Here is a 14,759-nt window from a genome sequence, read left to right on the forward strand (position 1 = left end):
GTGTACTGCATTAATAAAAGAGCTAGGTACACAAGATACCTCCTTGCCCTTCTTTGAAACAGTTCCCAAAGATCTTCAACATCAATGTACAACAGAGGGTTAAAATTTCATTTTGAAGTTGACAGCTTAATGAGCACAACATATCCTGTGCAATGCACCATAATGTCAACTAAACCAGCACACCAGTGCCATCACAAAGAAAGCATGACAGCACATCTACTTTCTTGCAAGTTTGCATAGATTCAGCATGCCAGTAAAACTTTGACACACCTCTATAGATGCACAGTGGAGAGCATCCTAACTGGTTGCATCACAGCCTGGTATGGAAACACTGATGTCCGCATACAGATTGAATGCAGGCAAACTGGATTAATGTAAATGGGCAAAAAGATGTCAACTTGGAGTTGGTGAGCTGAAGGGTCTGTTTCTGCACTATACAGCTCCAATACAATGAGTCAAAGACTGCTTTGTAACAGTCAGTTATAGACCATGTGGAGGATATGTAGAAATAAAACCAAAATCCTTCTCAATAATGCAGCTGGAGGAGAAAGAATGTGTTGGCATTTCCTGTAGCAAACAAAAGAGACTGTTAAGAATGATCAAGAAATATTAACACACAATGTTTTCCTTATTAATAAGCTGTCACATATTCTCAAAAACTAGAAACACTCAGACTTCTGGAAGACATACCCACAATGGGACACTATCCTTTCCCCAATTAATTTTAATGGTTTGTGTGTTGGTGAGTGCAGAGCTGGATCTCTGGACAGAACATATCAATAGACTCGTAGTACAGCACAGAAGCTGGCCCTTTGGCCCTCTACGTCAGTGGTCCCCAACCACCGGGCTGCAAAGCATGTGCTACCGGGCCGCGAGGAAACGATATGAAACGATACGAGTCAGCTGCTCCTTTCCTCATTCCCTGTCACACACTGTTGAACTTGAACACCCCCCCCCCACAAGAATACTGTCAATTTCTCAATATTAAACCAGTCCGCGGTGCAAAAAAGATGCTTCCTAAAGCCACACACATCAAAGTTGCTGGTGAACGCAGCAGGCCAAGCAGCATGTATAGGAAGAGGCGCAGTCAACGTTTCAGGCCGAGACCCTTCGTCAGGACTAATTAGTTCACCAGCAACTTTGGTGTGTGTTGCTTGAATTTCCAGCATCTGCAGAATTCCTGTTGTTTGCTTCCTAAAGCCCATCTCTTGGGTCTAGCTTTTGATCATCCAGACTAACATTTATTTATGTATAATCCAGAGTAATACACACAAAATGCTGGAGGAACACAGCAGGCCAGGCAGCATCGATGGAAAGGAATAAAGATTCAATGTTTTGGGCATGATGAAGGGTCTCGTACCAAAACGTCGACTATTTATCCTTTTCCGTAAATGCTGCCTGGCCTACCGTGTTCCTCCTGCATTTTGTGTGTGTTGCTTTGCATTTCTGGAATCTCTGAAATCCCTTGCATTTGTTTTTGTATCTCAGTTTCACATGCTTGTTGGAATTGTCTTTGGATGGTTTGCTATTTTAAAGGTGTGATATAACAATTGTTGTTGAGTAAATACAAAGCAACACCAAGTGAGTAGTCAGAGTCAAATGCTTACCAGAACTTAGGTACTGGTTGGAAGATGGCTCACTGCTTTGCAGTCTCTTGTCCAAGGAACCATATTCTTTAGCTGCATCACTTTTTGTCGCCCTTCCCTTCAAGTTCTGTTGTGTTCTTCCCAGCAGCTTTTCTTGTTCAGAGATAAAGTCCTCCATGGCTGCTATGGAAAGGCCTTCTGATAACTGAATAAAAACAAACAGTTACTTCGTAACAAGATCAAGTAGCCTTTTTGGATATGTCTTTATTAGCTTTGCACAAGATGGAGCAAGATTTGGTTTGGTCAGTTGAAAATCTCCCATAGTGCTGGACCTTACTGGGGGGGGGGGCGGGGGGGGTGCAGTATTTATTCTTATAAATGCATTGAAAGGAGGTGATTCTCCAATTTTCTACATCCAGAAATTAGGTGAGTTGGTAAGGCAATACAGTAGGTTGCATTTGAGGAAAGTTAGCGTATAATTATAAAGATGAATACTTTTACAACCTAAATTTTGGTTTTTAATTTTTAGTAAATTATTGACAGGTTTTGGAATTTTTCTTTTGATTTGACATGATGAACAATATTGTAGATTAGCTCAAAAAGTCCTATTTCAATATATTTTAAATTTAGAAAATGAGACAGCAAAATGTGAAAACAGATGTGAGGGCTGAATACCTTTTCAAGGCACTGTATGTGATGTACATAGAACATAAAAATCTATAACACATTACAGACTCCTCGATCCACAATGTTGTGCCGTCCAAGTAACCTGCTCTAGAAACTGCCTAGAATTACCCTATTGCATAGCCCTCTATTTTTCTAAGTTCCGTGTACCTATCTAAGGGTCTCTTAAAAGACACTACTGTATACGCCTTTACCACCATTACTAAAAGTGCATCCACGCACCCACCACTCTCTGTGTGAAAAACATACCCCTGATATCACCCCCGTACCTACTTCCGAGCACCTTAAAACTATGCCTCTTCATGTTAGCCATTTCAGCCCTGGGGAAAAAGCCTCTGGCTAGCCACATAATCAATGCCTCTCATCATCTTATACACCTCTGTCAGTTCACCTCTCATCCTCCATCGCTCCAAGGAGAAAAGGCCGAGTTCACTAAACCTATTCTCATAAGGCATGCTCCCCAATCCAGGCAACATCCTTGTAAATCTCCTCTGCACACTCTCTGTAGTATCATTGCAAAATATTAGATATGACAGTTCTACATAATTTTGCTGAATATTTCCCCTCCCAAATTAATTTATTTCTTTTGAAAAATTTGTAATGCCATCTGTGTTAAAATACAGAAATCAATTTTTTAAAAATACTAACAAGCTGCTTTATTATATTTCCACAAACTCACCATACAAAAAGAAAACAACATTATAACTAGTCCATTAAGACGTGAAATTACGAGCTACATATTCACAAGATAGCAGTTAAAAACTAGAACTCTCCTAGGGTGAATTAAGTTGATCTTTGATTTCACGTACTCCCTTTAAACTCACTGGGCACACATTTCTCACACTCCCTTTAAAAACATCGTGGTGCCATATATTGCACTCCTTTTAAACTCAGAGCCCCATTTTACACACTACACTGAAACAAGAGCGCCATTGTAGCAAAGAGTTTACTAAAATGCTACTACAGTTTAGGGAGTCAGGGTTCAGAGTTCAATTTCGGTGCTGTCTTAACAAGCTAAGAGTCCGTGGTATTACAGGAATGATACGAGCATGGATAGAGTATTGACTGATTGGCAGGAGACAACAGTGGGAAGAAAGGGAGTCTTTTCTGATTGGCTGCCAGTGACTAGTGGTGTCCTGCGGGGGTCAGTGTTCAGACCGCTTCCTCTGATATTATATGCCAATGATTTGGATAATGGAATTGATAGTTTTGTGGTCAAGTTTGCAGATGATACAAAGACAGGTGGAAGGGCAGGTAGTACTGAGGAAACAGGGAGGGTGCAGGGGGACTTATAGACAGATTAGGAGAATGGGCAAAGAAGTAGCAGACAGAAAACAATAATAGGGAGCATATGGTCATGCACTTTGGTAGAAGGAACAAAAGTGTAGACTATTTTCTAAATGGGCAGAATATTCAAAAGTCCGAGGTGCAAAGGGACTTTGAACTCCTCATGCAGGATTCCCGAAAGGTTACCTTGAAGTTTGAATCAGTGGTGAGGAAGGTTAGCATTAATTTCAAGAGGACTAGAATATAAAAGCAAGGATGTAATTCTGAGGCTTTATAAGGCACTGGTGAGGCCTCACTTATGAATATTGTGAGCAGTTTTTGGAGAGGGTTCAGTAGAAGTTTACGAGAATGATTCCAGGATTGAAAGGGTTATGGTATGAAGAGCGTTTGGTGTCTCTGGGCCTGTACTCACTGGAATTCAGAAGAATGAGAAGGGATCTCATTGAAACCTATCAAATGTTCAGAGGCCTAGATAAAGTGGATGTGGAGAGGATGTAGTAGGGGAGTCAAGGACAGAGGGCACAGCCTTAGAATAGAGGGACATCCATTTAGAATGGAGATTCTTTAGCCAGAGGGTGCTGAACTGTGGAATTTGTGTGGAGGCCACGTCATTGGGTGTATTTAAGGTGGAGTTTGATAGGATCTTGATTAGTCAGGGCATGATAGGTTATGGGGAGAAGGCAGGAGAATAGGGGTTAAGAGGGAAAATGGATCAGCTGTAATGAAATGGAGGAGCAGACTTGATGGGCCAAATGGCCTAATTCTGCTCCAATATTTTATAGTCTTCTTTTAGATACATCATATGTTTGAAGTATACTCAGAATACCGAAGAGAACATTATTGGGAGATAAAAATCAATGTCAGAAAGGTCTTGCTAATTAGTTCTTACATTGACCACACATGGCGATAATGAACGACTTTCAATGTTTGGCTTTTATTGCAGGAATAAAGCAAGATAATTGGAGACTTACAGCATTTTCATTGTAGCAGTATGTGACTTTGGCTTGAATGTCTCCAACGTTTAGTGCTGGAGCAATCTTACTGGAGGCAAACCTTAGGCGAGATCTGGAAAAAAATAAAGCCAGCGTACTTCAGTGGGAAGCAAAGCATCAATATGTGTGGCCTGTACGTTCCCTTTCCAACATGTGTCGACAGCAGCCTTCAGTTCTAAGGGCTGCCTGGTGTTCACCCTGAGATTGAGTTGGACTTTAAGAGAAAACTCACATTTAACCGATGTAAAAACCACTGGCACAAAAGACTACAAAAAGTGGAACATGGAGCAAGGCACAAAGTGCTGAAGGAACTCAGTATGTCAGGCAGCTTCATGTCAACATTTCAGGTTGATACCCCACCCAGATGAAGAATCCTGACCCAAAGGATCATCAATCCATTTCCCTCCGTAGACAATTCAAAACTAATAATAATTTTACAGAGCACTAAGATTGGAACATGCGCACAAAATCAATACAGAAATTACTAACACAGAATGGTAGCATAGCAGTTAGTGCAAACGCATTTAAGTGATCATCAACCAGGTTCGATCCCCACCGCTGACTGGAAAGAGTTTGTATGTTCTCCCTGTGACCGCTAACTCCAGCCACCTCCATCATGAGAACTAGCCTCCCAAACAACGAGGACATCTTCAAAAGTCAATGCATCAAAAAGGCATGCACCATGAAGGATTCCAATTACCCAGGACATGCCCTCTTCTCATTGCTACCATCAAGGAGGAGATGTGGGAGCGTGAAAACCCACACTTAGCACTTTAGGAACAGCTTCTTCCCTCATCATCTGATCTCTGAATGGACAATAAACCAACCCACAAACACTACCTCACTATTTTTGCACTACTTATTTAATTATATATATTTCTTACTGTAATTTATAGATTATGTATTGCACTGTATTTCTACCACAATACAACAAACTTCTCAACAGATGTCAGTGACATTAAATTTGTTTCTGGTTTCCCCTGGGTGCTCCAGTTTCCTCCCACATTCCAAAGACATACATTCAGGATTAGTGAGTTGTGGACATGCTATGTTGGTGCCACAAACATGACGACACTTACAGGCCGTCCCCAGCACAATCCTTGGATGCAAAATAATGCATTTGACTGTATGTTTTGATGTACATGTGACAAATAAAGCTAATCTTTATCCCGATCTTTAGAAATTGAGATGTCAAAAACATATTTTTATACTTTCAAACATACATGAAAAAAATTATAAGCTACAATTTCTTAAACACAAAGGATTCTGCAGATATTAGTAATCCAAATTAACACACATAAAATGCTGGAAGAAGTCAGCAGGTCAGGCAGCATCTGTGGAGAGGAATAAAGAGTTGATGTTTCAGGTTGAGACCCTTCCCAGGCCTGGAAAGAAACGGGGTAGAAGCCAGAATAAGGTGGGGGGAAGGGAAGGAGTACAAACTGGGAGTTGATAGATGAAGCCAAGTGAAGGGGAAGGTAGGTGGGTGGGGGAGGAGGGGGTGAAGTGAAAAGCCGGCAGTCATAAACACAAGAGATTCTGCAGATGCTGAAAATCCAGAGTAACACACACAAAAAAGCCAGAGGAACTCGGGCAGCATCTATGGAGAAGAATAAAGAGTCAATGTTTCGGGCTGTGACCCTTCTTCAGAACAGGAAAGAAAAGGAAAAGCACCAGGATAAAAAGGTGGGGGAGGGGAAGAAGGACTAGCTAGGAGATGGTAGGTGAAGCAAGGTGGGTATAGGGCTGGAGAAGAAGGAATCTTGTAGGAGAGAAGAGTGGATCACAGGAGAAAGGGAAGGAGGGGCACCGGGGGGGGGGGGGGGGGAGTGAAAGACAGCTGAGCAGAGACAAGAGGCCAGAGTAGGGAAAAGAAGAAGAGGGAAGGAGAAGGGATTTTTCTTTTCACCGGAAGGAGAAATCAATGTTCATGCCATAAGATTGGAGGCTACCCAAAGAGAATATGAGCTGTTGCTGCATCGACCTGAGAGTGGCCTCACCATGGCAATAGAGGAGGCCATAGACAAACATGTTGGATTCGGAATAGGGAATGGAATTAAAATGGCTGGCCACCAGGAAACCCTCATGTTGCAGATAGAGCTGAGGTGTTTGACAAAGCAGTCCTACAATCTACTTCGGGTCTCACGATTCAGAGGAGGCCACACCAGGAATGCCAGGTAGAATAGGTGATCCCAAAAGATTCACCAGTGGAGTGTTGCCTCACTTGGAAGGACTGTTTGGGGCCCTGAACGGTGGTGAGGGTAAGGTGAATGGGCAGGTATAGTACTTGTGCTTATTGCAGGGAGCAGGGACAAACGGATAAGGGAATCACAGAGAAAGTGATTGAACCTTAGAGTTGTGAAGTGTCAAATGGAAATTCACTTGTACCTCATGTACTAAAGTAGAACTGTTTTCTGTTTTGTCTCTTGAGCAGTCATAAACGTAGTGTTCTGACTCAAAGCAGTACGGCTTTGGCTCATTTGGGCTTCGGCAAGGTAAGTGGGTAAGTGGATTTCATTTTTTTCCTTGAACTTTTTGAGGAATAGAGAGCATGTCTGTAGGGTTAGTACTTTGCTCTGGGTGTCGAATGTGGGAATCCTGGGAACCTTCCAGTCTCCCTGATGGCCACATCTGCGCCAGGTGCACCGAGATGCAGCTCCTGAGAGACCGTGTTAGGGATCTGGAGCCGCGGCTTGGTGGCCTACAGCTTAATAGGGAAAGTGAACAGGAGATAGATAGGAGCTACAGGGAATTAGTCACCCCGAGACTGCAGGAGTTAGACAAGTGGGTGACTGTCAGGGAAGGGAAGAGCTCAGATAGTAGAGAGCACCCCTGTGGCCATAACCCTCAGCATCGTTACCTCACATTGGATGCCATTGTGGGGGGAGGGGGGTGACCTGACAGAGGACGACCACGGCGATCTGGTCTCTAGCACTGAGTCAGGTTCCGTGGTGCAGAAGGGAAAGAGGAAGATGAGGAATGCGGTAGTCGTAGGGGATTCCATAGTGAGAGGAACAGACAGGAGATTCTGTCAGCCTGATAGAGATTCCCACATGGTGTGTTGCCTCCCAGGTGCCAGGGTATGGAATGTCTCGGATCGGGTGCAGAATATTCTGAAGGTAGAGGGTGAACAGCTAGAGGTCTTGGTACGCGTTGGTACCAATGACATAAGTAGGAAAAGGGAGGAGGTCCTGAAGAGAGAATTCAGGGAGTTAGGTAGGAAGCTGAAAAGCAGGACCTCCAGGGTAGTAATCTCAGGATTGCTGCCTGTGCCACGCGCTAACGAGCGTAAGAATAGCATGATCAGGCATGTGTGGCTGAGAGACTGGTGTAGGGGGCAGGGCTACGTGTTCCTGGATCATTGGGGCCTCTTCTGGGGGAGGTACGACCTGTACAAAAAGAACGGGTTACAACTGAACCCAAAGGGGTCCAATATCCTAGCATGCAGGTTTAATACAGCTGTCAGGGAGGGTTTAAACTAATTTGGCAGGGGGATAGGAACTGGAGTGACAGGGCTGAAGAAGGGGAAAACAGAAATAAATCAAAGATAGCGTGCAACAGAGATGATAGAAAGGACAGGCAGGAGATAGGGAATAATCACAGCCAGTGGAATGATTTACGGGGCAATAGAGGCATGGTGCAGTTAAAACAGAAAGTAACAAAAAGTGATATATTCCAATGCATGCAGCTTATGGTGGACGATCTTGAAAGTCAGCAAGAGATTGGCTTGTATGACCTTATGGCCATCTCTGAAACTTGGCTAAAGTATGGCTGCCGTTGGGAGCTGAACATCCAAGAATATATGGTGTATCGGAAAGATAGGTTAGTAAGCAGAAGAGGTGGTGTGGCTCTGTGTGTAAGAACTAACATTAAATCATTAGAAAGGGATGACAGGATGGGAAGGTGTAGGGTCTCTATGATGTGTTGAGTTAAGAAATGGCGAGGGTAAAAGGATAATGGCAGTTGTATACAGACCTCCAAAGAGCAGCTGGGACCTGGATTACAAATTACAGCATGCGATAGAAAAGGCGTGTCAGAAGGGCAATGTCATGATCATCGTTGGGGATTTTAACATGAAAGTGGATTGGGAAAACCAGGCCAGTACTGGACCTCAAGAGAGAGAATTTATAGAACATCTTAGGGATGGCTTTTTAGAACAGCTTGTTGTTGAGCCCACTAGGGGATCGGCTGTGCTGGATTGGGTGTTGTGCAATGATCCGGAGGTAATAAGAGAGCTTAAGGTTAAGGAACCCTTAGGGAACAGTGATCACAATTATGATCGAGTTCACACTGAAATTTGAGAAGGAGAAACTAAATTCCAGTGTGTCTGTATTTCAGTGGAATAAAGGAAATAAATTACAATGGCATGAGAGGGGAAAAGGCCAAAGTTGACTGGAAAGGGACATGAGCAGGAATGACAGCAGAGCAGCAATGGCTGGAGTTTCTGTGAAAAATGAGAGAAGTGCAAAATATTCCAAATAAGAAGAAATTTTCGAATGGAAGAAGGATACTACTGTGACTGACAAGTGACAAGCCAAAGTAAAAGCAAAAGAGAGGTCATACAAGGAAGCCAAAGCCAGTGGGAAGATAAAGGGTTGGGAAGCTTTTAAAAACTTGCAGAAGGAAACTAAGATCATTAGGAAGGAAAAGATGAATTATGAAAGGAAGCTAGCAACTAATATCAAAGAAGATACTAAAAGCTTTTTTAAGTATATAAGGGTAAAAGAGAGTTGAGGGTAGATATAGGCCCAATAGAAAATGACGCTGGAAATATTGTAATGAGAGACGCAGAAATAGCAGAGGAACTGAATGTGTATTTTGCACAAGTCTTCACAGTGGAAGACGTGTGCAGTATCCCGGACATTCAAGAGTGTCAGGGAAGTGAAGTATGTGCAGTAAAAATTACAACTGAGAAGGTGCTCAGGAAGCTAAATGGTCTGAGGGTGGATAAATCTCCTGGACCTGGAGAGATTGCAGCTGCACGAACGATGACCTTTCAAGAATCGATAGATTCTGGCATTGTACTGGATGACTAGAAAATTGCAAATGCTACTCCGCTATTTAAGAAGGGTGGGGAGGCAGCAGAAAGGAAACTGTAGACGTGTTAGCCTGACATCAGTGGTTGGGAAATTGTTGGAATCGATTGTTAGGGATGAGATTACAGAGTACCCGGAGGCACATGACAAGATAGGCCAAAGCCAGCATACAAATGTTTGTAGTTTCCTGAAAGGAAAATCCTGCCTGACTAACCTACTGCAATTTTTTGAGGAAATTACAAGCAGGGTAGACAAAGGAGATGCAGTGGATGTTGTGTATTTGGATTTTCAGAAGGCCTTTGACAAGGTGCCGCACATGAGGCTGCTTAACAAGATAAGAGCCCATGGAATTACAGGGAAGTTACAAGCATGGGTGGAGCATTGGCTAATCGGCAGAAAACAGAAAGTGGGAATAAAGGGCCCTATTCTGCTTGGCTGCCAGTTACCAGTGATGTTCCACAGGGGTTGGTGTTGGGACCACTGTTTTTTACAATGTATGTCAAAGATTTGGACCATGGGATTAATGGATTTGTGGCTACATTTCCCGATGATACAAAGATAAGTGGATGAGCAGGTAGTGTTGAGGAAACAGAGAGGCTGCAGAGAGACTTTGATAGTTTAAGTGAATGGGCAAAGAAGTGGCAAATGAAATACAATGTTGGAAAGTGCATGGCCATGCACTTTGGTGGAAGAAATAAATGGGCACTCTATTATTTAGATGAGGACAGAATTCAAAATGCAGAGATGCAAAGGGACTTGGGAGTCCTAGCGCAGGATACCCTGAAGGTTAACCTCCAGGGTGAGTCAGTGGTGAAGAAGGCAAATGCAATGCAGGCATTCATTTCTAGATGTATAGAATATAAAAGCAGGGATGTGATGTTGAGGCTCTACAAGGCACTCGTGAGATCACACTTGGAGTATTGTGTGCAGTTTTGGGTTCCTTATTTTAGAAAGGATATACTGACATTGGAGAGGGTTCTGTGAAGATTCCCGAGAATGATTCCAGGAAGGAGAGGGTTACCGTATGAGGAACGTCTGGCAGCTCTTGGGCTGTATTCCCTGGAGTTCTGGAGAAAGAGGGGGGGATCTCATAGAAATATTCTAAATGTTAAAAGGCCTGAACAGATTAGATATGGCAAAGTTATTTCCCATGATAGGGGGGAGTCTCGGACAAGAAGGCACGACTTCAGTTTTGAAGGACGTCCATTTAGAAGAGATGCGGAGAAATTACTTTAGTCAGAGGGTGGTAAATCTGTGGAATTCGTTGCCACGAGTGGCTGTGGAAGCCAAGTTATTGAGTGCATTTAAGGCAGAGATAGATAGGATCTTGATTAGCCAGGGCATCAAAGGGTATGGGGTGAAGGCAGGGGAGTGGAGATGACTGGAAGAATTGGATCAGCCCATGATTCAAAGGGCCAAATGGCCTACTTCTGCTCCTATATCTTATGGTCTTTACGAACAATAAGAAATAAAAACTCAGTGACAACCAGGTTTAGTTTCCTGGCTTTGTGGCAGAAATACACTGCATTACATAATTTTTCAAAACTATTATTCATATATATAAAAATATATTTTATTTTACTGAAAAACAGCGAGGTAGCGTTCACGGGATCATTGTTCATTCAGAAATCTGATGGCAGAGGGAAAGAAACTGTTCCTGAATCATTGAATGTGTGTCATCAGGCTCCTGTACCTCCACCACCACCTCCTCCTCCTCCCTGATAGCAGTAATGAGAAGAGGGCACTTCATCTTTATGTAATAAAAGATTTCAAAGACTAAAAAGCCTTTATTGTGTTTTACAGGTACCTACTTGGTAGCTTTCTTTCCATCTCCTTGAGTCTTTCCATCTACATCACATTCTCCCAGTTCCTCCGTCGGACTTTGGGGTTCTATTCGAGGGAATGCGGTCTTCAATGTATCTACAATTGCACCAACAACAATCTGTAGGAAAAGCAGCTCATGTTAGTATGTTGAGTCAGTATGGGTGGAAGTCAGGAACAGGAAGGGAGCAGTTACTCTATTGGGGGTATTCTATAGGCCCCCTGGTAGCAGCAGAGATACCGAGGAACAGATTGGGAGGCAGATTTTGGAAAGGTGCAAAAATAACAGGGTTGTTATCATGGGTGACTTTAACTTCCCTAATATTGATTGGCATCTGATTAGTTCCAAGGGTTTAGACAGGGCAGAGTTTGTTAAGTATGTCCAGGATGGATTCCTGTCACAGTATGTTGACAGGCCGACCGGGGGAATGCCATACTAGATCTAGTACTAGGTAATGAACTGGGTCAGATCACAGATCTCTCAGTGGGTGAGCATCTGGGGGACAGTGACCACCACTCCCTGGCCTTTAGCATTATCATGGAAAAGGATAGAATCAAAGCGGACAGGAACATTTTTAATTGGGGAAGGGCAAATTATGAGGCTATAAGGCTAGAACTTGCGGGTGTGAATTGGGATGATGTTCTTGCAGGGAAATGTACTATGGACATGTGGTCGATGTTTAGAGATCTCTTGCAGTATGTTAGGGATAAATTTGTCCCGGTGAGGAAGATAAAGAATGGTAGGGTGAAGGAACCATGGGTGACAAGTGAGGTGGAAAATCTAGTCAGGAAGAAGAAGGCAGCATACATGAGGTTTAAGAAGCAAAGATCAGATGGGTCTATTGAGGAATATAAGGAAGCAAGAAAGGACCTTAAGAAGGGGCTGAGAAGAGCAAGAAGGGGGCATGAGAAAGCCTTAGTGAGTAGGGTAAAGGAAAACCCCAAGGCATTCTTCAATTATGTGAAGAACAAAAGGATGACAGGAGTGAAGGTAGGACCGATTAGAGATAAAGGTGGGAAGATGAGCCTGGAGGCTGTGGAAGTGAGCAAGGTCCTCAATGAATACTTTTCTTCGCTATTCACCAATGAGAGGGAACTTGATGAAGGTGAGGACAATATGAGTGAGGTTGATGTTCTGGAGCATGTTGATATTAAGGGAGAGGAGGTGTTGGAATTGTTAAAATACATTAGGATGGATAAGTCCCCGGGGCCTGACGGAATATTCCCCAGGCTACTCCATGAGGCGAGGGAAGAGATTGCTGAGCCTCTGGCTAGGACCTTTATGCCCTCGTTGTGCACGGGGATGGTACCGGAGGATTGGAGGGAGGCGAATGCTGTCCCCTTGTTCAAAAAAGGTAGTAGGGATAGTCCGGATAATTATAGACCAGTGAGCCTTACGTCTGTGGTGGGAAAGCTGCTGGAAAAGATTCTTAGAGATAGGATCTATGGGCATTTAGAGAATCATGGTCTGATCAGGGACAGTCAGCATGGCTTTGTGAAGGGCAGATCGTGTCTAACAAGCCTGATAGAGTTCTTTGAGGAGGTGACCAGGCATATAGATGAGGGTAGTGCACTGGGTGTGACCAACGTGGATTTTAGTAAGGCATTGACAAGGTTCCACACGGTAGGCTTATTCAGAAAGTCAGAAGGCATGGGATCCAGGGAAGTTTGGCCAGGTAGATTCAGAATTGGCTTGCCTGCAGAAGGCAGAGGATCGTGGTGGAGGGAGTACATTCGGATTGGAGGGTTGTGACTAGTGGTGTCCCACAAGGATCGGTTCTGGGATCTCTACTTTTTGTGATTTTTATCTATGACCTGGATGTGGGGGTAGAAGGGTGGGTTGGCAAGTTTGCAGATGACACAAAGATTGGTGGTGTTGTGGATAGTGTAGAGGATTGTTGAAGATTGCAGAGACACATTGATAGGATGCAGAAGTGGGCTGAGCAGTAGCAGATGGAGTTCAACCCGGAGAAGTGTGAGGTGGTACACTTTGGAAGGACAAACTCCAAGGCAGAGTACAAAGTAAATGGCAGGATACTTGGTAGTGTGGAGGGGCAGCTGGTGCGTGGAATGCACTGTCTGAGTCAGCGGTGAAGGCAGTGAAATTTAAGAGACTACTGGACAGGTATATAGAGGAATTTAAGGTGGGGGGTTATATGCAAGGCCGGGTTTAAGGGTCGGCACAACATTGTGGGCCGAAGGGCCTGTACTGTGCTGTACTATTCTATGTGCACTATGTGTACTAGGTGCATCAGTGCCCACGGCATGGGTGAGTTGCATGTATGTGAAGGTACCATTGACTCTGAAAATCAATGGCGCATCACGAAGAGGAGAATCAGACAACGGAGACCATGGACTGTTGAGCAGCTGAAGTCTTATATCAAGCAAGAATGGACAAAATTTCCAATTGCAAATCTACTACAATTAGTATTCTCAGTTCCAAAACGATTAAAAAGTATTATTAAAAGGTGATGTAACACAATGGTAAACATGCCTCTGTCCCAACTTTTGTTGAGTGTGTTGCAGCCATCAAATTCTAAATTTGTGTATGTTTACAAAATACAATTAAATTGGTCAGTAAGACTATTGAAATTCTTTTCTTTGTACTTTTGTCAGTTAAATAAAGGTTCACGTGAATTAACATATCACAGATTTTTGTTTTTATTGCATTTTGGAAAATATCCCAACTTTTCTGGAAATGGGGTTTGTCGATGAACGTCCCTTTAGAACAGAGATGAGGAAAAATTACTTTAGCCAGTGGGTACATTGGCACAGACAGCTGCGCAGGCCAAGTCATTGGGTATATTTAAGGTTGATAGGCTCTTGATTAATCAAGGTGTGACAGTTTACAGAAATGAGGTAGGAGAATGGGGTCGAGAAGGATAATAAATCAGCCATGACGGAATGGCAGAGCGGACTCGACAGCCTAATGGCCTAATTCTGCTCCTAGGTACTATTGTCTCAAGTGATAGATAAGTACAGCACAAAAATAATAATAATAAATAAGCAATAGATATTGAGAACATGAGATGAAGAGTTCTTGAAAGTGAGTCAATAGATTGTGGAATCAGTTCAGTGTTGGGGTGAGTGAAGTTATTCCCTCTGGTTCAAGAGCCTGATGGTTGAGGGGTAATAACTGTTCCTGAATCTAGTGGTGTGGCTCCTGAGGCTCCTGTACATTCATCCTGATGGCAGCAGCAAAAAAAGAGCATGGTCTGGATGGTGGGGATCCTGATGATAGAAAAGCATAGCCTGGGGTCCTTGATGATGGAAGAGCATAGCCTGGATTATGAGATTAGCGGCCCCAGTGCCTGTTTCTTTGTGTTTCCATTGCCACGTTTACTTGGTAGTCT

General features: G+C 43.4%; 1 protein-coding gene across 3 annotated transcripts in view; it reads right to left on the reverse strand.

Annotated features, from left to right (window-relative positions):
- The window catches only part of snx19b (sorting nexin 19b), a 193,371-nt gene that overhangs the window by 155,417 nt on the left and 23,195 nt on the right, over positions 1-14,759 (reverse strand). For 2 of the 3 annotated variants that reach the window (XM_063038470.1, XM_063038471.1), the window contains exons 5-7: positions 11,397-11,527; positions 4,529-4,622; positions 1,608-1,791 (exon numbers count right to left, since the gene is read on the reverse strand). In XM_063038470.1, coding sequence (XP_062894540.1) covers positions 1,608-1,791; positions 4,529-4,622; positions 11,397-11,527 — 409 coding nt within the window. Of the gene's footprint in view, positions 1-352; positions 568-1,607; positions 1,792-4,528; positions 4,623-11,396; positions 11,528-14,759 lie in introns of those variants that run through there. The other variant, XM_063038473.1, reaches the window with a different exon arrangement.

This window comes from Mobula hypostoma, chromosome X2, assembly GCF_963921235.1.
Source record: "Mobula hypostoma chromosome X2, sMobHyp1.1, whole genome shotgun sequence".
In the NCBI taxonomy this organism is placed as follows: Eukaryota; Metazoa; Chordata; class Chondrichthyes; order Myliobatiformes; family Myliobatidae; genus Mobula; species Mobula hypostoma.